The sequence below is a fragment of the Macaca mulatta genome, chromosome 2 (assembly GCF_049350105.2).
Source record: "Macaca mulatta isolate MMU2019108-1 chromosome 2, T2T-MMU8v2.0, whole genome shotgun sequence".
Classification (NCBI taxonomy): Eukaryota; Metazoa; Chordata; class Mammalia; order Primates; family Cercopithecidae; genus Macaca; species Macaca mulatta.
In genome coordinates, this window is record NC_133407.1 from 7,203,543 (window position 1) to 7,230,586 (window position 27,044).

Here is a 27,044-nt window from a genome sequence, read left to right on the forward strand (position 1 = left end):
TGGCAACAGTGGGAGTATTTATTCCACAGAAATAGGCAAATACTTCATATATGGATTTTCTTTCTTTATTCCTTTCTTTCTTTCTTCTTTTCTCCCTTTTTTTTTCTTCAGAGATTTGTTTTCCCAACACACCACTGGTCCCAGCCCTCAAGGTGCAATTATATACAGTAGTTGCCAGTGTCATGTAAAAATAAACTTTATACTAAAGATTGGAATGTTGATATTTTTAAGTTTATACTTAGCATTTCTAGAAAAAATGGTATATTGTACTCATTTGGGAAAAACTTAGAAATAATATTCTATATTTCTAAAGATGTGAACGTATGTGAAATTTATATGTAAGTCTGACAGAGAATGTCAGTCCACAGTACAGGAACTTGTCCTTACCAAATCAGAAATAGGCATAGCTATTTCGCAACAGCAGAGTGATTTTTATGGTAATCTTACAAGGATATGATGATTAGTTAACCGGATCAAAAAAATAATAGGCACAACCTGGAGAAGAGCATGAATAGGGTGGGAGGTGGTAAGAATCCAAAGGAAAGTAATATAAAGGGAACAGATTCCCAAAGAAGCTTCAACCTGGTAACAGTAGTTTTCACTCCCACTGGCCGGCTGCTTTAAGTTCTTCTGTGTCAACTTGTTGCTGTGGCTTTGCGAAAAATGAAATGTTGAGTCAATTCTTACTTGTATGATCTAACTTCTTAAAGAAACTGCTAATAGTTTAAAAAAATATTATGAAGGCTAAACCATATTAAGCCCTGTCAGAACATTCTTTACAGCTTGGGTGATAAAAATGAAATATTCCATTTTGATTAAGTATAATTTGAGACATTTCAGATATATTAAAATTACAAAAACCGATTAGCAGTTTGACATAGAGGGTTGCAATAGGATTTCTAATCTCAGCACTTTTGACATTTGGGATGGGATCACTCTTTGATTCTTTGAGATGTGCGTGCGTGTGTGTGTGTGTATGTGTGTGTGTGTGTGAGAGAGAGCGAGAGAGAGAGATTAGGAGGTGGAGAGTAGCCTGTGCCTGTAGGATTCTTAGCCTATCACTGGTCCCTACCCGCTTGAAGCCAGTAGCCACCCCCAACCCCAGTGGGCCCATCAAAGGTGATTTTCAACATTGCCAAACATTTCCTAGGAGGCAAAATTGCTCCAGGTTTAGAATCACCCAATCAACAGTACAGAAAGAAGTTATGAACTCAAGAAACAGGTTTGGAAATCATGTTTTTTAGTAATTGCTAAAGCCTTTTTAATGGTGTCTAAATAAGGGTGAAGATCTCCCAGGAAACATGTATAAAGTAGAAAAAAATTAAGAATCCGAAATGAGTGGATAAGGTAGAACTCCTTCTATTATAAATAACAGTTACCCAACTGAAAGTAAAGAAATAAGATAATTTATTGGACCTCAAGAAACGAGATCCTGAGTAACATTTAAAAAGAAAAAAAAAAAGTTTTGAGCCCATGAAGATGAAAGGACTGTCATTAAAGGGAGACAGAAGCCCTGAAAAAAATAGTGTAACAAAAGACAAGAAATTCTTTATTTTCTCTACCCTACTCTTACCCTGAGCCTCCTAGTCTTCTAAGACTCAGTTCAATACTCTTGTTTCCTTTAAAATCATTACTAAGTCTTCAGCCATTACTAGCATTCCTGTCTCTGGTTCCTTTTCTTAGAGATTATGCCAGATAAACTTGCAATGAAGAGTATTCTTTTAATATCATTTGTTGCTGCTTTGTAATTTTTTTATTAGAATCTATTTATTCATATCACATGGGTTTACATATGCAGCTATAAGAGGTAAATATAAGTATGTTTTCTCAAAGATTCATCATAAGAAATTTTCTTTGAATGAATGAAAGTTAGACACATGCATTTTTGTAAGTGCAGATTGAGAATATGTTTTTAAAACATGTTTATTTTTCCATTGGGCCCTATAAGGCCAAAAGAAATCTAGCGAGAAAAGGCAGTAAAATGTAACAATACATTCTTTTTTCTTTCTTTTTTTTTGAGATGGAGTTTTGCTTTTGTCGCCCAGGCTAGGGTGCAATGGTGTGATCTTGGCTCACTGCAACACTGCAACCTCCACCTCCCAGGTTCGGGCAATTCTCTTTCCCCAGCTTCCCCAGTAGCTAGGATTACAGGTGTGCACCACCACGCCCGGCTAATTTTTGTATTTTTAGTAGTGACGGGGTTTCACCACATTGGCCAGGCTGGTCTCGAAATTCCAACCTTAGGTAATCTGCTCTTCTTGACCTCCCAAAGTGCTGGGATTACAGGCGTGAGCCACCGCGGCTGGCCAAGCATACTTTCTCTAAGATGCATCATAAACTGTTTTCTTTCAGTGAATGGAAGAATTTGATAGAAAAACACCTTTGTTAGTAAACATGGAGAATATGTCATTACAATATTTTTTCTCTATTGGTTCATATTACATGGGTTTACATATGCACTTATAAAAGACAAATGTAAGGAGGCTTTCTTAAAAATTCATAATAAGCTGCTTTATTTCAGTGAATGGAAGAGTTTGATAGAAAAACACCTTTGCAAGCACATATTAACAATATGTTATTAGAACATGTTTCCTTCCATATTGGGCCTCACAAGGTCAAGTAGAGAAATTCAACAATAAAAGGCAAATGGAAGCATTTTTTTTTATTGTCAAGATTCAGAAAGTATCATATAAATTCAGTTGGTATAGTGTCTTCTGACGCTTATCTTTCTTCTTCTATTTTTATAGATTCGGGGGGTATATGTGCAGATTTTTTACATGGATATATTGCATAATGATGATGTTTGTCATTGTAGTTTGCCCATAGCCCAAAGAATGAACATTGTACACTATTTAAGCCCTCATCCCCCATTCCCACCTTCTCCTCTTTTGGAGGCCTCAGAATGTATTACTTTGCTCTATATGTCCATGTGAACCCATTCTTTAGCTCCCACTTATAAGAGAGACCGTCCAGCATTTTGTTTTCTGTTTCCAAGTCTTTCACTTACTAGCTCCATTCATGTTGTTGCAAATGACATGATTTCATTCTTTTGTATGGCTACACAGTATTCCATGGTGTATGTATACCACATTTTCTTTATCCAGCCACCCACTGATGGACGCAGGTTGATTCCATGACTTTGCAACTGTGAATAGTTCTGCAATAAATATAAGATTGCAGGTATCTTTTTAATTTCTACTTTTAACTTTTGTCAATACATAGTAGGCATATATATTTATGAGGTACATGAGGTATTTTGATACAAGCATTCAATGTGTAATAATCACATCAGGATAAATGCCATAGCAATCACCTCAAGCATTTATCCTTCCTTTGTGTTACAAATAATCCAATTATACTCTTTTATTTTAAAATATGCAATAAATTATTGTTGATTGCAGTCACCATGCTGTGCTATCAAATACTAGATCTTACTCATTATACCTAACTACATTTTTGTATGCATTAACCATCTCTAATTATCACCCAACACCTCACTACTGTTCTCAGCCCCTGATAACTGTTGTTCTACTCTGAATCTGAGTTCAATTTTTTTTAATTTTTACCTCCCAAATAAGTGAGAACATGTGAAGATTTTCTTTCAGTGCCTTGCTTATTTCACTTAACATAATAACCTCCAGTTATCAATGTTGTAAATAGATAACATCTCATTTGCAAATGAGAGGATCTCATGCTTTTTAATGGCTGAATAGTACTCTATTGTCTATATTAGCACATTTTCTTTATTCATCCGTCTGTTGATGGATACTTAGGTTGATTGCAAATCTTGAGTACCGTGAATAGTGCCACAATAAACATTAGAGTGCAGCTATTTCTTCAATACACTGACTTCTCTCTCTCTCTCTTTTTTTTTTCGGTATATACCTAGGAGTGGAATTGCTGGATCACATGGTAGTTCTATTTTCATTTTCCTGACGAACCTCCAAACTGTATTCCACAGTGGCTGTACTAGTTTACATTCCCACCAGCAGTGTACAAGGGTTCCCTTTCCTCTACATCTTTGCCAGCATTTGTTATTGCCTGTCTTTTAGATAAAAGCTGTTTTAACTGCGGTGAGACACTATCTCATTGTAGTTTTAATATGCGTGTCTCTGATGATCAACGATGGTGAGCACTTTTTAATATACCAGTTTGTTATTTGTATGTCTTCTTTTGAACAATGTCTATTCAGATCTTTTGTACATTTTTAAATCAGATTATTAGATTTCTTCCCATAGAGCTGTTTAAGCTCCTCATATATATTCTGTTTATTAATTCCTTGTAAGATGAATAGTTTGCAGATATTTTCTCCCATTCTGTGAGTTCCCTCTTCGTTTTGTTTATTGTTTCTTTTACTGTGCAGAAACTTTTTAACTTAAGGTTTTCCTATTTGTCCATTTTTGCTTTGGTTGCCTGTGCTTGTGGTATATGACTCAAGAAATTTTTGCTCAGATCAATGTCCTAGAGAGTTTCCCCCAATGTTTTCTTGTAGTAGTTTCATAGTTTGAAGTCTTAGATTTAAGTATATGAACATTTTTATTTGATTTTTGTATATGGTGAGAGATAGGGGTCTAGTTTCATTCTTCAGCATATGGATATTCAGTTTTCCTAACACCATTTATTGAAGAGACTGTCTTTTCCCCAGTTTATATTCTTCATACTTTTGTCAAAAATGAGTTCACTGTAGGTGTTTGTATTTGTTTTTGGTTTCTCTGTTCTGTTCCATTGGTCTATGTGTGTCTGTTTTTATGCCAGTACCATGCTGTTTGGGTTACTATAGTTCTGTAGTATAATTTGAAGTGAGGTAATGTGATTCCTCCAGTTTTGCTCTTTGTGTTCAGGAGAGCTTTGGTTATTCAGCATCTTTTCTAGTTCCATGTATATTTTAGGATTGTTTTTTCTATTTCTGTGAAGAATGTCTTTGTTATTTTGATAAGGATTGCATTGAATCTGTAGATTCCTTTAGAAGTGTGGACATTTAAAAATATTGATTCTTCCAATCCATGAACATTGAATATCCTTCCATTTTTGTTTCCTCTTCAATGTTTTTCATCAACATTTTATAGTTTTCATTGCAGAGATCTTTCACTCCTTTGGTTATGTTAATTCCTAGGTATTTTATTTTTTTGATAGGTATTATAAATGGGGTTATTTTCTTGATTTCTATTTTAGATTGTTTGCTGCTGGCATATATAAATACTACTGATTTTCTTATGTTATTTTGTATCCTGAAACTTTACTGTTTATCAGTTCCAATGGTTTTTTGGTGGGGTCTTTAGGTTTCTTTCAAATATAAAAGATTATGGCACCTGCAAGCAAGGATAACTTGACTTCTTCTTTTCCAATTTTGATGCCTTTTATTTCTTTCTCCTGTCTGATTGCTCTAGCTAGGGCTTCCAATAATATGTTGAATAACAGTGGTAAAAGTGGACATCCTTTTACCACTGTTCCACCTCATGTTCCAAATCTCAGAGGAAAGATTTGCAGTTTTTCTGCATTCAGTATGATAGTATCTGTGAGTCCGTTGTATATGGCTTTTATTTGTTGAGTAACGGTCCTTTTATACACAGTTTTTAGAGTGTTTTTATCATGAAGGGATTGTGAATTTTTTTAAATGCTTTTTCAGCATCAATTCAAATAACCATGTTTTTGTCCTTTATTCTGTTGACATGATGTATCACATTGATTGATTTGTATGTGTTGCTTCCCTAGGATAAATCCCACTTCGTTATAACAAATGACCTTTTTAATGTGATGTTCCATTCAGTTTGCTAATATTTTGCTGAGAATTTTTGCATAAATATTCACTGGGATATTGGCCTTAAGTTTTTTGTTTGTTTATTTGTTGTCATTACTGTTATTGTAATGTGTCTTTGCATGGTTTGGTATCAGGGTAATTATGGCCTGGTAGAATGAGTTTGGAGGCATTTATTTCTCCTCTAGTTTTTTGAATAGTTTCAGTAGGATTGGTATTAAATCTTCATTAAGTGTTTGGTAAAATTCAGCTGTGAAGCCATCAGGCCTTTGACTTTTCTTTGCTGGAATACTTTTTATTACTGCTTAATTCTCGTTACTAGTTATTTCTCTGTTGATTTTTTCTATGTCTTTATTATTCAATCTTGGTAGGGTATATGTGTCTAGAACTTTATCCATTTCTTCTAGATTTTGCAAGTTATTGGCATAGACTTGTTCAGAGTAGCCTCTAACAATTCTTTGAATGTTTGTGGTATCAGTTGTAATGTCTCCTTTCTCATCTCTGATATTATTTATTTGGGTCTTACCTCTTTTTTTTTTCTTAGTCTGACTAAAGGTTTGAAAATTTTATTTGTCTTTTCAGGAAAAAACAACTTTTCATTTTTCTGATTTTTTGAATTTTGTTTCAATTTTGTTTATATATCCTTGGGTTTTTATTATTTCTTTTCTTCTACCAATTTCGGTTCTGTTTTTTTCTTGTTTTTTTAGTTCTTTAAGAAGTATTATTAGTTGTGTATTTGCTGCACTTTCTCTACTTTACTGATGTAAGTGCTTATAGCCATAAACTTTCCCCCAGTACTGCTTCTACGGTATCCCATAGGTTTTGGTATGTTGTATTTTCGTTATCACTTGTTTCAAGAAATATTTAATTTCCTTTTTTTTTTTTTTTTTTTTTTTTTTTTTTTTGAGATGGAGTCTCGCTCTGTCGCCCAGCCCAGGCTGGAGTGCAGTGGCGCGATCTCGGCTCACTGCAAGCTCCGCCTCCCAGGTTCACGCCATTCTCCTGCCTCAGCCTCCCGAGTAGCTGGGACTACAGGCGCCCACAACCGCGCCCGGCTAATTTTTTGTATTTTTAGTAGAGACGAGGTTTCACTGTGGTCTCGATCTCCTGACCTTGTGATCCGCCCGCCTCGGCCTCCCAAAGTGCTGGGATTACAGGCGTGAGCCACCGCGCCCGGCCCTAATTTCCTTCTTAATTTCTTCATTTATCCACTGGTCATTGAGGAGTATACTGTACAATTTCTGTTTTTTTATGGTTTCCAAAATCCCTCTTGTAATTAATTTTCATTTTATTCCATTCTAGAGAGAAGATATTTAATATAATTTCAATTTTTTTTTGAGTTTTTGAAGACTTATTTTGTAGCCTATATGGTCTATTCTTGAGAATGATTCATGTGCTTAGGAGTAAAATGTGTATTCTGCAGCCATTGAATGAAATGTTCTATTAGGGACATTTGGTGTACAGTGCCTTTTCAGTCTAATGTATCTTTATTTTGTCTGAATTATCTTTTCAGTCCTGAAAGTTTGATGTTGAACTCTCCAGCTATTCTTGTATTGGGATCAAGCTCTCCCTTTAGCTCTAATGATAGTTGCTTTATAAATCAGGGTGCTCCAGGGTTACGTGCATTTGTATTTACAATTCTTATACCTTCTTGCTGAATTGAACCCTTCATTATTATATAATAACCTCTTTGTGTCTTCCCTTTATTTTCAGTCTGTCTTGATAGGTGAGGTGTGTTTCTTTTAGGCTACAGAGTGTTGGTGATTTTTTTAAATCCATTCAGCCACTCTATGTCTTCTGAATAGATAGTTTAGTCTATTGACATTAAATGTTGTTATTTATACTTAAGGACTTACTTCTGCTATTTGTGTTCTTTCCTTCGAGACAGAAAGTTTTCTCCAGCCCTGGGTAAGTCCAGAGAGTCCACTTGGGATCCAAGGCTGGAGTGAGAAACTTTAGGAATCTACCTGGTGCTCTCTTCTACTCTGGCTGATCTGGCACATAAGCAACAAAACAAAGTCCTTATTATTCTCCTTTCCCCTTTGCACAAGCAGAGGAGTCTCTCCCCACGGTCAACACTGCCTCAGGCCCACAGCAAATACCACCAGTGTATCAGTCCATTTTCACACTGCTGACAAAGACATATCCGAGACCAGGAAGAGAAAGAGGTTTCATTGGACTTACAGTTCCACATGGCTGGGGAGGCCTCATAATCATGGCGGGAGGTGAAAGGCACTTCTTACATGGCAGGGGCAAGAGAAAATGAGGAAGCGGCAAAAGCAGAAACCCCTGATAAAACCATCAGATCTTGTGAGACTGATTCACTACCATAAGAACAGTATGGGGGAAACTGCCCCCATGATTCAAATTGTCTCCCACCAGGTCCCTCCCACAACATGTGGGAATTATAGGAGTACAGTTCAAGATGAGATTTGGGTAGGAACACTGAGCCAAACCATATCATTCCGCCCCTGGCCCCTCCAAATTTCATGTCCCCACATTTCAAAACAAATCATGCCTTCCCAACAATCCTCCAAAGTCTTAACTCATTTCAGCATTAACCCAAAAGTCCAAAGTGTCATCTGAGACAAGGCAGGTCCCTTCCACCCACAAGCCTGTAACATCAAAAGCAAGCTAGTTACTTCCTAGATACAATGGGGTTACAGGTATTGCATAAATATAGTCATTCCAAATAGGAGAAATTGGCCGAAACAGAGGTTACAGGGCCCATGCAAGTCTGAAATCCAGCAGGGTAGTTAAATTCTACAGCTACAACATGATCTCCTTTGACTCCATGTCTCATATCCAGATCACACTGATGCAAGAAAGGTAGGTTCCCATAATCTTGGGCAGCTCCACCCCTGTGGCTTTGCAGGGTATAGCTTCCCTCTTGGCTGCTTTCACAAGCTGGCATTGAGTGTCTGTGGCTTTTCCAGGCACACAGTGCAAGCTGTCAGTGGATATACCATTCTGGTCTCTGGAGGCCAGTGGCCCTCTTCTTACAGCTCCACTAGGCAGTGCCTCAGTAGGGACTCTGTGTGGGGGCTCTAACCCCACATTTCCCTCCCAAACTGCCCTAGCAGAGGTTCTCCATGAAAGCCCCACCCCTGCAGCAAACTTCTGCCTGGGCATCCAGTTGTTTCCATATATCCTCCGAAATCTAGGTGGAAGCTCCCAAACCTCAATTCTTGACTTCTGTGCACCCTCAGGCTCAACACCATGTGGAAGCTGCCAAGGTTTGGAGCTTGCACCCCCGGAAACCATGGGTGGAGCTGTACCTCGGCCCCTTTTAGCAATGGCTGGGGCACTGGGATGCAGGGCACAAAGTCCCTAGGCTACACACAGCATGGGGACCCTGGGTCGAGCCCACAAAATCATTTTTTCCTCCTAAGCTTCCAGGTCTGTGATGTGAGGGGCTGTCACGAAGACCTATGGCATGCCCTGAAGACATTTTTCCAATTGCTTTGGGTATTAACATTCGACTCCTTGTTACTTATGCAAATTTCTGCAGCTGGCTTGAATTTCTCCTCAGAAAATGGGATTTTCTCTTCTATCATATTGTCAGGCTACAAATTTTCCAAACTTTTATGCTGTTTCCTTTTTAAAACGTAATGCTTTTAACATCACCCAAATCACCTTTTGAATGCTTTGCCACTTAGAAATTTCTTCTGCCAGATACCCTAAATTATCTCTCTCAAGTTCAAAGTTCCACAAATCTCTAGGGTGGGGGCAAAATGCAACCAGTCTCTTTGCTGAAACATAACAAGAGTCACCTTTGCTCTGATTCCCAACAAGTTCCTCATCTCCATCTGAGACCACCTCAGCCTGGACCTTATTTTTCTTATCACTCTCAGAATTTTTGTCAAAGCCATTCAACAAGTCTCTAGGAGGTTCCAAACTTTCCCACATTCTTCTGTCTTCTGAGCCCTCCAAACTGCTTCAACCTCTGTCTAATACCCAGTTCCAAAGTGGCTTCCATGTATTCAGGTATCTTTTCAGCAGTGCCCCACTCTACTGGTACCAATTTACTATATTAGTCTGTTTTCAAGCTGCTGATAAAGACAAACCTGAGACTGGGGAGAAAGAGGTTTAATTGGACTTACAGTTCCACATGGCTGGGGAGACCTCAGAATCATGGCAGGAGGCAAAAGGCATTTCTTACATCTCAGCGGCAAGAGAAAATAAAGATGCAAAAGTGGAAACCCCTGACAAACCCATCAGATCACGTGAGACTTACTCACTCCTGTGAGAACAGGATGGAGGAAACCACCTCCAAGATTCAAGTTCTCTCCCACTGGGTCCCTCCTATAACACGTGAGAATTACGGGAATACAATTCAAGATGAGATTTTGGTGAGGACACAGAGTTGAACCATATCAGCCAGTCTACCACCAACATTCACTCAAGGCCCAAGTGGTCTTCAGTTAACTTCTTGTAAATGCCTGGGGCTTTATCTACAGGGCAGTGGGCTCCCCTGTGACATAACACAGGTTCAGAAATGCCATCCAAGAGGCAATGTATAGAATTGTGAACCCCAAGAGCCCATTTGGTGCTCTATCCCACTGTGGCCAAGCTGATACCTAAGCTGCAAGATAAAGTCCCTTTTACTCTTCTATCACATTTTCTCAAGCAGAGGGAGTCTCTTCCCATAGCCAGCATAGCTGGGAATGCACTAGGTCACACCTGAAGCCAGCACGTCTCTGAGTCTCACCCAAGGCCCATGGCGAACTGGCTACCGAGGCTCACCCAAGGCCCACAGTGAGCACTGCCTGGCTACCACTGCTGATTACTCAGGGCCCAAAGGCTCTTTAGTCAGCAGATGATGACTCCTGCCAGGAGTCAGTCCTTCCCTTCAAGGCAGCAGGTTCCCTTCTGGCCTAGGCTATGTCTAGAAATGTCGTCTAGGAGTGGGGTCCTGAAATCAGACCCTCACAACTCTGCTGGTGTTCTGTCCTACTCTGGCTAAGCCGGTATCCAAGTTGTAAAACAAAGACCTCTTTACTCTTCCCCCTCCTCTACTCATGAGGAGGGAAGGAGTCTTTCCTGGAGCTGCAAGTTGTGCTGCCTGGAGTTTGGGAGGTGTGGTGCAAGCAATCACTCGGCAGACAAAGCTGGTATCTCACTAGGTCACTTGTCCCCCAAGTCTGCTGGCTCTGAGCCCAGGACAGCACCAGGACATGCCCAGGAATTGCAGTCCTTGTGCCCTAGACTGCTTTTAAAGTTTATTTAGAATCCCAGAGCACTTTGGGCAACAGTGGTGAGGCTTGCCAGAATTCAGGTTCTGACGGGAGGATGGGTACTTCTCTTCTGGTTAGGGCTAAATAATCCCTTCACGGGCTCCAGCTGAGTTCTGCCTGGTGTTGCTTTCCACTGTGACAGGGCAGCACTGATTTCTAGAGCAAAATCCCTTTATCACTGTGCTCTTCCTTCCCCAAGTGCACAGATTCTCTCTCTGTGACATGTGGCTGCTGCTGGGGGATGGAAGAGGGGTGACACTGGCAACTCAAGATTGCCTCTCCTATCTTTAGTGTCTCCTTCAGTGATATCACATTAAAACCAGGTACTGTGATTACTCACCTGATTTATGGTTCTTATGAAGGTGATTGTGTGTGTGTGTGTTTGTGTGTATGTGTGTGTTTGTGTGTGTGTGTGTGTGAAAGAGAGAGAATAGTTGTTCAGTTTAATATTCCTGCAGTCAGGATGATTAGTGAAGGCTTCTATTTGGACATCTTGCTCTGCCTCCTCTTTCTGCAGGTGTCTTTTTTATATAATGATTTATTTTCCTTTGGGTGGGTACCCAATAGTGGGATTGATGATTCCATGATAGTTCTATTTTTAGTTCTTTGGGAAGTCTCCATCCTGTTTTCCATAGAGGTTGTACCAATTTACATTCCCACCAACAGTATATAAGCATTTCCTTTTCTCCATATCCTCACCAACAGCTGTTTTTTGTTTTTTGACTTTTTAATAATAGCCATTCTGACTGGTGTGAGATGGTACTTCATTGAGGTTTGAACTTGCATTTCTCTGATGATTAGTGATGTTGAGCACTTTTTCATATGTCTGTTGGTCACTTGTATGTCTTCTTAGTGATTATATGCAATAAATTTGCAAATAAGTGCATTCTTTTGGTATTTTTGTTGATTTATTGTATATTTTATACTTCCTTTTCTAACTAGATTTTAATTTCCTCAAGAATAAGAACCTATCATGCTGTAGTAGCCCTCTAGAGCCTTTTACTGGGCTCACTGTAGTTAGAAAGTAAATAAATATTTCAGTATTAACTATTGACTGTTTCCTTCTATTGCCGTTTTCAAAGAGCATCATTTTAGTTTATATTAGTGAGTAATCATAGTGAAGGACACATAAGAAAGATAAAGATGACACATATCAGCCCCAAGTCACTCTCTAACAATGCCCATTTCCATCATTGAGCAATGTGATAATTACTACTCTTCTAAAAGGGAGGTAAATTTAATTTCTTTTTTTCTTCCATAAATCAAATTTAATTTCCTACTTTAATGTTCTAAGACATGCTTATAATTGTTTTCCTTTAACCTACTCTGTATTTCCGATAAAAACGTGGTATGTTACTTAGAAAGAGAGTACTAAATGGGGAAGGAAGAGACTTTTTTTTTAGCCTTTCACTACCACTGAATTTTACTGTGAAATTGCATGGAAATATTGCTTTCTCTGATCCTCAGTTTCCCTGTATAAAATGAGGTGGTTTGATGTGTAATTTTTTCCAGTCTTAACAGCACAAAATTTAGTGATTTAGTCAAGTAAGTTATTCTGCTTAATGTCTGACTATAGCTTCTGAGAAGTCAAACGCATTGCAGAAGATAGCAATACATACGTATATATTTTGATGATTAGAAAAAACGAATTTAATAAAAGCACCAAATAAGTATGCAGCTTTACAATAAGTTATAGCAATCAATGACATCTTCTCCCTTTTTTCCTGCAAACAAATGTAGTTCATCTTGGCGATAAGATGGATGTGGATAGACCTATGAACACTGTTGCAACTAATTCTGCTTCGAGCTACCTTGAGAGAATGCTGAGGTTAGCATGACAATCAGGTGAGCAATAAACTGCTTTTTGAATAGATGGATATATTTCACCTTCTATCGTAAGACTGCCTAATAAGTGAGTCCCTTGAGCATAACTCAGCCTCTATGAAATGTTATGTAATCTTTGAATTTTATCACTTTAATTTAAATAATTCTCCATGTTTTACTTTTTTGACAGATTGCCAAGCTTTGTCATCATAATGCCCTGCTAAAAAATCAGCCCTTCCTCTCAGATGGTTACATATTAGATGTGTCTTTGCTATAAACAGGAACACCTTGCATATGTACTTTATGCCGCCTTTCAAATGAGAAAGGAAAGGAGAATTTCTAGAATTTTCATCGTGCTGGATTCCTAGAAATTAGAGTGTGAATAATGGCCACTGAGTTTCATGTGCAATTTAGTTATATTTTTAAGGTATGTATAAATGTCTGAAAGTCTCACATTCATAAAATGTACCCATCCACAAACTACTTTCATGCATTTCCAACTATTTAATGTATAACAACAATAAAAAAATTAAAAATGAGAAATTTCTAGTCTAATACCATCTGTTTATAAATTTTGTTGTGGGTAGCATTTCCTTTCAGCCTTTGCTCATGAGCAGACATAATTTATGAAGCTGAAGTCAGCATAGAGATGTAATTTTACATTTGGCTTTTCTACATTGCATATTAGGAAACACTTTTTAATTCTGCCTCATAGTCATTAGTGTGAAATGGTAGCTTAACATTCCGTTTCTCACGCTCAAACTCAAGCCAAATGATACTCTTTCACCATTTCTTGTATACGGGCCATGATTTTTGACCTCAGAACCTTTGCATGTGTAGTTTCTAAGTCTCACAATCTAGGTCTATCTCCACATGTCCACATTCTACTCATTTTTCAAGTTTAAGTTCTACAAGTAAGACTTCCAGTGAATGTTTTCCTGATGGCCTTTTTTATACCCCGTAAATAAATACAAATATTATTTATTAATTAGAAATAAGAGGGGCTGGGGGCAGTGGCTCATGCCTGTAATCCCAGCACTTTGGGAGGCCGAGGCAGGTGAATCACCCAGCCTGGCCAACATGGCGAAACCTCGTCTCTACTAAAAATACAAAAATTAGCCAGGCGTGGTGGTGGGCGCCTGAAATTCCAGCTTCTCAGGAGGCTGAGGCAGGAGATTCACTTGAACCCAGGAGGCTGAGGTTGCAGTGAGCCAAGATCGCACCATCGCACTCCAGCCCGGGCAACAGAGAGAGACTCTGTCTCAAAAAGAAAAAAAAAAGAAAAAGAAAAACAAGGAAATAAGAGAAAGGAAGGAAGAGAATAAACCAAGTTTAAGTTCCCCATTTTTTGAAATTGTATTCTAGTGCTCTTCCTCTTCTACCATACTGATTACTACCCTCACATAAGTACAATCAATAAGTATTGAAAAAATCTAGATAACGACTTATAATAACAAAAATTAATTTATTTTTAAAATCCTCAACAATACCAATAGGTTTGTTAATAAATCCATAAGTTGTGTTGATTCACCTGGTAGTCAGGAAAAGGGAATTTGAACTGTCATGTATTTATTACTTATTTGCTTTCATAAGTTGTGTTGATTCATCTGGTAGTCAGGAATAGGGAATTTGAACTGTCATCTCAGGAGAAAATTCTGCCTAGGACAGTCTGGGCAATAAAGTTATTATTTTTCAGGACCATAACCTATACCCTTCTCTGAGTGTTCTTGAAAGAAGTCAAAACACCGACGATACATTTGACCCTAGAGTAGACCAAGCCAGATAACTGTATTAATGAGGTGGGTAAATATTACATTTATCACTGCTGCTTAGTAAACAAGGGATAAAAAGGTTTATCTGAGCTCCAGATTTTGGGGAGCAGGTATCCGAAGAAGAGTATTTCTAAAATTAGATTATTCTGTAGAAGAAAAGCCAATAGTCCTATAACCCATTGGGTTTCACATGTGATTTTCACATCTCTCCAGTTCATTCTTACACCTGGTAAGAAAGAGGGGGTTTCTTATTCCCTATTTACAGGTTAGAAAAAATGAGGCTCAGATCATCTTAGAGAGACTTGTGCAAGAGCTTTTCAAACATAGTTCTTCCTCTGACCAAAATCTCATACTTTTTCCCACAATGTAATATTGCTCTAGAAAAATGTCTTCATACAACTGCAAATTAAAGTGTTTACATTTATCAAGGATCTATACAAAATACTACATATATATATATATATTTACACACAAAATTTTGACTAGTGTTTTTTCCCTCTACTCTCTCTCTCCTAATTATGTCCTCAGGGAAATCTCATGAAAAAGCTGCTCATCTTTTTCATGTAACATTCACCCCTTCTTCCCATCTCATCTTTCATATGACATCCACCCCTTCTTCCCATCTCATTTTTCATATGACATCCACCCCTTCTTCCCATCTTCTAAACCAATTTTCTTTTTCTAGGGACAGTAAAATCTGTTGGGCACAACAACGTACAGTGGGTGCTATACTTTCTTCCAGGTGTGAATTGCTTTCAGTGAGAGCTATAGCTCTTTCTAGGTACTGCCACTTTTGCTTGGTCCACATCTGCTTCTTGAGAGCCCCATGTCCATTGCATAAAGTAGCTGTTTCTACTACATTCTGCCATGTTCCAGCCACCCTTGTACACTATGTTCACTAACTCCACCATCTCCACTAGGCCCTGTAAGCCAGTATCATTGAATGTTTTTGTTCAAGTCCTGGAAAATTCACTGGATAGAGTTATGTAATTATTTCTCTTACCCTTTTTATATTTTATTCAGTTAGCAGTATATCAAATCATCAAAGCAATAATACCCTATGCCTTAACTAACCTACAGAAGTTTCACTGAAAATAATTGTCTTATTTATTACCTGTTTGCTTCCTGTCTCGGAGCCAGGAACAAGTTTACGAAAGACCTCTTTGCTGTGACAATTAAAACCTCATTGATCAAACAGTCCTCACTCATTCCTTATCTCTTCTCTTAGACATTTTCTCCAAACGCCTCAGTTTCCCAGGCAAATACCTGAAAGCCTTGCCCCCTCATGGTTGACATATGAATTGATATAAAATGTGGCATTACAATGAACAATTAACAGGCTGTAATAAAAGAGAATTCACTTGTTCTTGACTTGCAGAAAATTCTCTTTAATGTGACTCAAACGTAAGGTTTTAAGATTACATTTCCTTTTTTCTACAGATCAAATTTCACTACTTGGTTCTGCAGTGAATAATATTTGCCTTATCCTAATAATGTAAACACTGCTGAATTTTATTATTTCAAGTTGTAAGCAAAGCACAAAAGTATCAAATCTGGGCCGGGCACAGTGGCTCATGCCTGTAATCCCAGCACTTTAGGAGGCCGAGGCGGGTGGATCACCTGAGGTCAGGAGTTTGGGTCTAGCCTGGCAAACACATAGTGAAACCCTGTCTTTACTAAAAAGTACAAAAATTAGCTGGGCATGGTGGCACATGCCTGTAGTCCCAGCTACTTGGGAAGCTGAGACAGGAGAATCGCCTGAACCCAGGAGGCAGAGGTGGCAGTGAGCCTAGATCACGCCATTGCACTCCAGCCTAAGCAACAGAGCGAGACTCCACCTTTCAAAAAAAAGGTCTCAAATCTATAAACCATGGAAATGTTAAAATGTTTAAAATGATAAAACTCTTTATGAACTAGGAGACAGGAGAGAAGGAGAGATGGGAGTAAGGTTGTATTATGCAAGAGCAAACACTACATCTTTTGTTTTTGGAATCACCTACTACTGCTGAACACTGATGGATCAAGAAATTGAAAAAATTATGTTTATTTCTCAAATTTATGGGCAATGGAGTGAGTAGCTGTAGGTGCCCACCAGAAAAACGCAAATCAGAAAAGGTAAACTAAGTCACTTCTGGCAGTGAATCTGCAATGAGGAGGTGGAATAGGAGACTTACTTTTGATTTTATGCTCTGCCTGCCATCTCATGAGAACATTTTAGGGATTAAGTCCTTGGCTTTGCTTTAATAGACTTTAATAAACTTCTTTTTCATTTTCTTATGGAATTCACCTATTCTAGTGATACCCTTGAACTACAGGTTAAGGAGCAACAGCCTGTTGTAACACACAGCAGGGATCCCCAGAAGTTTCTCTCACTCCGTGTCTCTGACAGGCAAGAAAGCAAGAAAGATCAGTCACTTGTTGCCATGATGATGCCTAAAGATCAGAAACTAAACCTTTCTTTTTTCTTTCTTTTTTTTTTTTTTTTTTGAGACTGAATCTCAGTCTCTCGCCCAGGCTGGAGTGCAGTGGCGCAATCTCTCCTCACTGCAACCTCTACCTCCCGGGTTCAAGCAATTCTCCTGCCTTAGCCTCCTGAGTAGCTGGGACCATAGGCACCCACCACCACATCCAGCTAATTTTTGTATTTTTAGTAGAGACAGGGTTTCACCATATTGGTCAGGCTGGTCTTGAACTCCTGACCTCAGGTGATCCACTATCTCTCAAAGTGCTGGGATTACAGGCATTGAGCCACTGTGCCCAGGCTAAACCCTTATCTTACCCTGACTTCTCTACCGTCACCTCCTCTGCCTCATTACCCATGCTATTTGCCAGAGCCCAAAACCAGGTCCAGTGATGGCCTCTTGTGATTCCTAAGCAGTATAGTTACTCAATTAATTATAAACATGCTTTCACAAAATGCATAGCTAAATCCCATGCTCTCCACAAAAGAAAATTTTGTAATGCAGCTAAGTAGAAACATGACACAAGCTTGATGAAGAAACATGGAAATCCCCATATGAAGAAAGAGTGCTGCCTTCAGTCATTTTCTGGTGACTGGTGACTGGTGACTGCGCTGTCTGACAACTTACCCATGCACTGCTTCATCACTTGGGGGAACTCCATGCACCAGTCCAGCCCTTTGGAGCCACTATATTCATGTTAATAAAAAGTATACAAAAGAAAATTTGCTCTCTTCCAAAATTATAAGGGAAGTGTTTGTTAACTAGCCAGTAGCCATACAATTTTTATATCATAACATCTAGGAAGCCCTAAAAAAAAGCATTTGTTGACAGAGAAACTATAAATACATGATCAAAAATGGTCAACTGAATCACCATAGAGATGAAGGGTTTTTTTCCTAAGATCACACAAAATGAGGATGGAAAGAAAAGCTATGAGTCACTTGCGCATAAAACTTTTACCATCCTCTTTGAAGGTAGAACTACAAAAATATTTTTTCTGTATCCAAATAACAATCCATATGTGATGACTATTAAAAATAGGATATTTTGTGTATCACAAATACTGTCATCAGCTGTTTTTTTTCAGTCTGTAATGAATGTTATTTTTCCTTGAGGAAAGAATTTTCTAAATTATCTGGATCATCTAAAGCTTATGAAGTGGCAAACTGTTCTTGTCCTTCGTTGACTTACAGCCTGCCATGATTTTTTTTATATAACCATAAACACTAAATTTTGGTTGGCCTATATCGTGCATGATACTGATTCTAAGATAGCAAGGGATTAAGTGAATTTCAAAACCTCAGCTCACCAGGAGAAACCCAGAGATTATATCTACCCATATGTGTTTAAACTGCGCAGTCATTTAAAAAAAAAAAAAAAGGTACCGTAGCTCCAAGCCTGGATGTGATCCCTGATCATCTTTGACATTTTCAAAAACAGAAAATTATTTGGCTTTATTTTAAATGTCACCCCTGTGCAGGTAAGGAATGTATCATTTAAGAGAGTGCAGGAGGGAAGAAACTGTGCGGATGCTCACGTCTACGGGACGTTTAATAGACTCGACCACATTCTTGTGAAATAGAAATTGGGTATTTGCTGAATCATATAGAGGCAATGATCAAAAGGAAAGCTCTTACTTACTCTTCAGAAACAGTGGGGTGTAGAGGGAAGTTTCCTGGTTTAAGAGGTAGAATGTAGGATTTGAGTCCCAACTTCATCAGTCACTAGTTCTGAGTCTTTGGACAAGTCAACTACTCCCACAGGCCTCTGTTCTAACATCTGTAAAAGGAAAGTTAACACTAGCTCTTTGGTCACTTCAAAAGCCTTTTATTTCTCAGAAAATCATGAATACCTTATTCTCAGTCTCCCCATTTGTAAAATAGGGCAAAAATTTCATGCTCTGATAATCTCTTAAGCTGTGAGAATATAGATGTGAACCCACTTTGAAAATAAAAAGCTACCAATTTAAGATGTTAGTTTTATTTATTCATATATTTCAAAACAATAATATATTGGGAAAGATTATTGCCTCTATTTTTCTGAAATATTTATCATTTTATGCTAACCAAGTAATAAATTAAGAAATTTGGCTATACCCTAATATGTTTGAATTGGTTGGGCTATTTCTTATTTATTCACTCTATGGACATCTTACCTTTTAATAGGTGAGTCTTTGGACCAGTCATCCTCTAAGTCTATATTGAAAGCCTGCAGTACAGCCAATGATATAAAGGGAAAATGGCCAGATACAATTATGGTCGTCAGAGTCAGTACTTTTTCTTTTCCCTTTGGAGCAGTATCATACTATTGTCGTCTGAGAAATGCGGTGACATTTCATCTCCAGAGGAAAGAAGCCTCACAGCAATTCTGAAGCAGTTTCATGCTTTCTTATGTAGAGCTCTTCTTTGTACTGTCCTCCTTCCATTGTTTATGGTTATAAATTTGGGACTACCTAAAAGGACTTCTAGACTGACTATTCTTTGTGAAGATATCTCCCCTGTCATTCCTTTAGCTGCACAAAATCCTTCCCTACAATCTCTACTGCTACCCTTATCAAACTGAATTTGTCACTATTCACTGTCTTGCCCTTTACATTCCTACTTCTGCTCATGCTGTTCCTCCGCTTGGGCATCCTTTCCCCTAGTCGAGAGTGGCAAATTCTCCATCCTTCAAAGTCTATTGAAATGCCAACTACTGATACAGAATTGCTTGACGTTCTTGAAGGCTTGAATGTTTCCATCCCCTGGAATCCCCTAGCCTTATTTCCATATCTCATTCAAGACACTTATCACATGTGCTCTTATTGTTTATCTACCACTCTTCTCTGCCCTTTTGGATCAAAGTCCTTTGAGTGGGGGGATGTGAATTAGTTCACCTTTATTTCTCTCAATATACTGGTGATATAGATATTTCATATATAACAAGGTTAAGTGACATGTGCATGTAAAACAGAGGCAGAACCAAGGCTAAAGCAACATCTAGCTCAGCCATCAACTCACTATACCGGAGGGGTGAAAGTAGGGGCATCACACGACATTCATCAGCTCTCTCAGACAGATGGGTTTCGTTCATCTTTTCAAAGCCCTGGATGGCTGCCATCCCTGCCCAGTAGCTGTAGGAGTGGCTGGTGAAGATTTCTACCAGTTGCTTCCCATTAGCCTTGTCTACCTCCATCTGGGGGACTGTCTGTAGCTCCTTTCCCAGGGAGATTGTTCTGATCAGAGACTTGAACTTGCTCAACTCATCCTGGCTGAGTTGCTCCAGAAGAGCCTGAAGGTTGAAGTCCAGCTGTGCAGAAGATGCCATCTTGTCCTGCGTGGGGAGCTCTCCCAATGCCTGGCCCTACCCGCTGGTTCTTACATCTTTTCATATACTAATAAGCATATATTTTTATATCTTTTTAGGAGAAATAGTAATTCAGATTTTTGCTCATTTTAAAATTGAGTTAATTGTCTTTTTATTCCTGAGTTGTAAGAGTTCTTTATATAGTCTAGGGACAGGTCCTTCATCAGATATGCAATATGCAAATCATTGCTCCCATTCTGTGAGTTGTCTTATCAGTTTAATGATAGTGTCCTTTAAGGCACAAATGTTTTTCATTTTGATGAAACCAAATTTATCCATTTTTCTCTTGTTGCTTATGCTTTTGATATCATGTCTAAGAATCTTTCGCCAAGTCTCAGGTCATAAAGATTACCCCTATCATTTACTGTAAGAATATTACAACTTTAACTCTTATATTTGGGTCTTTGATAGATTTTGAGTTAATTTTTGTGTATGGCATGAAGTAGAGGTCCAAATTTATTCTTCTGCATGTAGAAATCTACTTGTCTAAGCACCACTTGTTGAAAAGTCTATTCTTATCCCATTGCATGGTCTTGAAACCCTTGTTGAAAGTCAGTTGACCACAGATATACGGGCTTATTTTTGGACTCTCATTTCTGTTTTATTGAGCGATATGTCTGTCCTTGTGCCAGTACCACACTATCTTAATTACCATTGCTTTGTATTAAGTCATGAAATAAGGAAAGGTGAATTGTCATTGTTTGCTCTTAGTTTTCAAGATCATCTTGGCTGTACTGGGTCTATGCGATACTACTTGAATTTTCTAACTAGTTTGCCCATTTCTACATAAAGTAAGCTGAGATTCTGACAGGGATTGTATTGAATATGTAGATCAGTTTGGGGAGTAGTGCCATCTTAACAACGTAAATTAAGTCTTCCAATCTATAAACATGAGATGCTTTCCACTTGTTTAGATCTTTAATTTCTCTCAATAATGTCTTGTAATTTTCAGAGTCTAAGGTTTACCTCTTTGTTAAAATTTATTTCTAGGTATTTTATTCTATTTGATATGATTCTAAAAGGAATTGTTTTAATTTCAGTTTTGGATTGTTCATTACAAGTGTGTAGAAGTAAAATTGATTTTTATATATGATCTTGTATCCTGAAACCTGGATGAATTAATTTAGTAGTTCTAACAGGTTTCAAGTGATTTTTTTAGGATTTCCTATATACAAAATTATGTTATCTGCTAATACAGATAGTTTCACTTCCATTATAATCCAGTTGCCTTTCTTGTCTTGTCTAGTTGCTAAGGCTAGCACCACTAATGTAATGCTGTATGGTCATGCTAAGAGCAGATAGCATTGAGGTGGTCCTGATTTTAGGACAAAGCATTCATTTTGCCATTAAATATAATTTTGGCTATGAGTTTTCATAGATGACTTTTATCAGATTGAGGAAGCTCCCTTCTATTTTCCAGTTGGTAGTATTTTTATCATGAAAGGAAGTTGGGTTTTGTCAAATGCTTTATCTGTGTTTATTGAGATAATCATTTAATTTTTGTTTTTATTCTATTGATATGATGAATTATATTAATTGATTTTCATATGTTCAAACCAACCTTGCCATCCTGGGATAAATCCCACTTGGTCACTGTGTACAATTCTTTCTATAGGTCACTGTATTCAATTTGCTTGTATTTTTTGGAGTGCATGTTTCAGGTTGAGTATAAATTTGCATGAACCCTAGAGAAGGCAGTCCTGAAAAATGTAAACTACAAGAGCATTTGGTCTTTGACCTGGCTTTTCCACCTCTAGTATTTGTCTTACAGGTATGTCTGCTTGCATAGCATTATTTCTAAGAACAAAATACTCACTTAATGTCCTCAATAGATTCTTGGAAACTGCAACTTTGAATGAAATGATATAACAAAAACAATTTTTTCATAGGCTAACTCATACAAGCAAGAGTTAAATTCCTATGGCATGCTGGTCACAAAAACATCACCAAAGTTCTAAACAAAAACCCAAACACTTCTAATATTAAACATAGAAATAAATGTGAGCTCTACATGTATTTTTAAGAGATTAATAAAAACAAGTAAGATAATTTTTTATCCATTTATTCCAATTCAGGGTTGTGAGTGGCCTGAGCTTATTATGTGGCAGCTCAGGGTGCCAGGTGGAAACAAATCTTGGACCGGACGTCATCCTATCACAGGGTACACTCACCCAGACTGCGAGTATTTAGACACACTAATTAACCTAACATCTTTGGGATGTGGGAGGAAAGTAGAGTACAGAGAAAATCCATGCAGACATAAGTAGAGCATGCCAGCATGCAAACTCCAGACAGACAGTGGCCACTGTTTGGAACATTTTTTTTTCTCACCAATGCTAAACAAAATGATGTTGAAAAAAATGTTATTTGAGGATCTGTTGTATCTGTTGTATTTAGCAAGAGGCTAAATAGAGGATGAAGGGTGGCTTACATAGTGATATGTAAAAACGTCCATGATATATTCAGTTAAAAAAAAAAAAAGGCACATGCTGGCCAGGCGCGGTGGCTCACGCCTGTAATCCCAGCACTTTGGGAGGCCAAGGTGGGCACATCACCTGAGGTCGGGAGTTCGAGACCAGCCTGACCAACATGCAGAAACCCCATCTCTACTAAAAATACAAAATTAGCCGGGCATATGGCGCATGCCTGTAATCCCTGCTAATTGGGAGACTGAGGCAGGAGAATCGTTTGAACACGGGAGATGGAGGTAGCGGTGAGCCAAGATCGCACCATTGCACTCCAGCCTGGGCAACAAGAGCAAAACTCCATTTCAAGAAAAAAAAAAAAAATACAAGGCACATGTAACTCCTGTGAGAGAAATGGGAGGTGGGATATAAATTATATTTGTTTGAATTTTCATAAGGAAACTCTGGAAAGATATTTTAAAAATCAGCAAAAGTAGAAATTAGTACAGAACATGGTAGATATAGATGGGAATGGAACGGAGGTATTCACAGTGCTTCTTTGATAGTTATACATTTTGAACCACACAAATGTATTACTTGCATTAATTCATATTTCAAAAAGAATCAAAACATAGAATTTTTACTAAGATAAAATCATTGGGCAGGAAGTAGCTCTTGGTATTATCAAGTTCAAACCTTTTTTTGGTGGATGAGCAAGTCTCACTCTGTTGCCCAGGCTATAGTGCAGTGGCTCGATCTCAGCTCACTGCAAACTCCGCCTCCTAGATTCAAGCGATTCTCCTGCTTTGGCCTCCCAAGTATCTGGGATTACAGGCACCTGCCACCTCACCTGGCTAATTTTTTTGCATTTTTAGTAGAGACAGGGTTTAACCATGTTATTAAACTGGTCTCAAACTCCTGACCTCAGGTGATCCACCCATCACAGCCTCCCAAAGTCCTGGGATTACAGGCATGGGCCACCGTGCTTGGCCAAGTTCAAATCTTTGAATTGAATCTTTGAATTGAGAAACAAAGGTCAAGTCAGGAAAGAGGATGTGCCCCAGGATACATGGCAAGTTCTTGGCAAAATTGAGATAAACATTCACATGCTCCAATTCAAAATCAGGTCTCTGCCCAGTTCTGCATATCTGCTTTTCATGTTAGGAAATCCTGCATTTGGCTTTTACTGTGTATTATGGGAAGGGAGCATCATGCTTAAAACTAATACACTCAGAGTCCTTTCTTCCCAGTGGTGCCCTGGGTCATATGGAATATGTGTCCTACTTGGTAGCAGCCTCTACATTATCCTAATGAAGACATGGCAGTTCTACATGCCAGAAACCTTTTATTAAAAATTCACAAAAGTAGGCCACACATGTCCACATTCTGCAATGTTTTCTTCTTGCAATCACTTTAATGTTTTTCTCTCTTCTATGAGCATTTCTTTAGAAATACTCTCTATGCATCTGTCCACATTGATGGTACCATGAGCACTATAATGTGATTTATATGGTCAGTAACTCTGTAAAAATAGCCTATTGCCCTAGAGATAATAGGGATGGTGTCTAAGTTACTGATTACTAAATCAGAGGTAACTATAGAGAACAAGACTTCATTCAGGCAAGTTAAAGTACTTTTTACATAAGTTTCTTAATACATTGGCCATAGATCCTTCCCAAAATGTATTACATGGGCATAATTTTTATGCCTAGTCTCTCTTTGTGAATCTCCCCTCCCACCCATTCTCAGTCACCAAGTTTCAAAAATTACTTGCTGACTCCACCAGCTATTGTATTTGGGCATGTGATTCAGATGTGACCAAAGAGAATATTCTACCCCCCTGATCTGTTTGGATCAGAGATAGGCACACAACTCAGGCTGGGACAATGAAAACGCGTGGAACTTTGCTGGCACTATCAGGAAAAGCCTCACTTTCTGTTTGGTTTACTAAACTGAATGAGTGTTAAGTCTAGAGCTTCCAGTAGTCAACTCTGCTCCCACACCCAAAGAGACCAAATGAAAATCAACAGAAATCAAAGTCCAGGAGAAAGGCTGTCAAAGACAGTGTTTAAGTCCCTGAATCTAGTTATACCTAAAATTTCATCCCCTGGTTCCCAGTTCTAAGAAAAAAAAAAAAAATAGTAGTGTTCTCTTTTTGGTGGCTATTTAGGTTAGATTTGAGTTATTACTAATTATGAGATGTTGGTATATTTTCTTATCTATAATGCTCTCCCAATTATATATATCCATGAAAATTGCAAGTTTATATTAAGTAAGCAGATGTGTAGCATGGTATGTTCCCTACTTTAATCCTAAATTCTCTGAAGCACTTAGAAGGTTTTCAAGAGATGAATAGTATTCTACAGGAAAAAAAAGTAAGCACTGGAAATAACAATGCTTATAATCCTTCCTACAAGTTATAAAGCACTATAGTAATGCTACCTTCACCCTCTTGCCCCCATAACAAGCTTCTCAGGTGGACAGTGTGTTATAATTTCATTTCGAAAATGAACAAAGCAAAGTTTCAAAAACCATAATTTATCAAAAATCACAGAGCTAAGGAAAGAAGGAATTGAATACAATCATCTCACGTTTTTTTGTGTGCTTCCATTATGCCACATTGACTTAGATAAGAACAAACAAAATGTGACTGTTAAACTGAAGCATTTAATCTAAATTGTAACTTTTTATTTTCACTTAGGTTTATGAAATCATATGGATTTCCCCTTTTACATTAATCTTTCTGTTCCACTTTCCCTCTACCAGTCCCGTCCAGAAAAATCTGTGCTCACATTATACAGAGATGATGATTTTGCTCACGAATTTAAAAACATAATTTTCAAAAAGTATTATTTATAAAGAGTACAAGAGAAAACTTTTTGTTCATAAAAAATAAGTAAACAACCCTTACAGAGGTGCCTGAGGTGCTTAATAATTTAATTTGATTTGACTAAAAAGAATTGCAGTGTTGATATACTTGTAAGCCCTGAAAAATTATGCAAGACTATGCTGGATAAAGATGAGGAAAGTTATAAACAAGAATAAAGCAGAGCCTTACACTGGAGAGGAAAAGGGGGATCGCATAGTGGGTAGGGGGATATGGTGTATTTCTCGGGATTTAGGATTGCAAACCACACATTTTTTTTTTTACAGAAAAAAATCAGCTTTGCTGAAAACATATCTGAGCTGGGAGTCAGGGTTGGAAGATGTCCAACCAACAGCAAGATTCAGGGACTACTCATGCAGACCACACTGTTTCTGCCAATGGAGACATGTACTGAAGCTGCACTGCGAGCTGGATGCCAAAATTTCTAACATCACTCTCCCCAAAAGCCATATTCCTCAGCCATCAGGCTTACCTGATCTAGTTTGCACGAGGGTGATTACTTCCTCAAATTCTCTCTTGTGAATCAAAGTTTTCTAAGGATGTTTCTGGTTGGGAATATCCAGGTCGCATGCCTCTACCCCTGCTCCAAAAAAGTCTGGGAGGACAAATTTCTGGATTCTGCATTGAGAATAGGGACACAATAAAATTGAGGGAAATCTTCAAACATAGAAAAGACATTAAAAAGCTTCTGACATTGTCTAAGCTTACACATGTTTACCAGATGCATTAGAGGAAATACAAAGGAGTATGAAGGTTTTTATTAGGAATATTACTTTTTTAAATAGTGAAGAGTGTTCTGATGGAAGCAGCAGCAGAGAGAGTTGGAGATAATGGCTTTTGAGAAAGACTATTTTAAGCAGACATCAGGCAGAAAAGGCATACTCCAAGCTCCCCGTTATTCTAATCCCTCACAATAGGCTCACACTTCCCTCAGCTCTCTACTTCATGGGTAGCGCAGATTAACTGTTATAATTATGCAGTAAATATGATTTTAGAACCTTTCAAGTCAATTTTATAGAAAAAAGTAATAGTAAAATACTAAATTGTTCTACCATGGCCTCAAACATCAAACTCACAGACATCCATCTCTCAACTGAATCCAATTATACTGAAATCATTTCAAATATACAGAACAAAACTTCAAAAATGTAAGATGAACATCTAAAAATGATGAGGCAAGTGATACCTGTTCAAATTCAACCTTTTGAAGAGATTCGCCCAAAGTGCTGAATAATTATAACCCTGAGCTGGCATAAAGCTGGTTCTAAAGGAAGTCTTTTATTCCTGCTTTAAACGTATGACAAGCAGAGCATCCTTCTACCAAAGGAGGATCACGTTCCCTAATTAGAATGTCCAC

General features: G+C 38.1%; 1 protein-coding gene and 1 long non-coding RNA gene across 2 annotated transcripts in view; both read right to left on the reverse strand.

Moving 5' to 3' along the window:
- Positions 1-26,305, reverse strand: part of LOC106997180 (uncharacterized) — a 40,352-nt gene extending 14,047 nt beyond the window's left edge. The window contains exons 1-2 of the long non-coding RNA XR_001443312.3: positions 26,160-26,305; positions 18,692-18,829 (exon numbers count right to left, since the gene is read on the reverse strand). This is a non-coding gene — a long non-coding RNA (uncharacterized LOC106997180). The remainder of the gene's footprint in view (positions 1-18,691; positions 18,830-26,159) is intronic.
- PYDC2 (pyrin domain containing 2) lies at positions 19,937-20,356 on the reverse strand. Its single transcript, NM_001193432.1, is given in 1 exon segment — positions 19,937-20,356. A coding segment is annotated over 1 exon segment (420 nt).
- Positions 26,306-27,044: the final 739 nt, after the last annotated feature.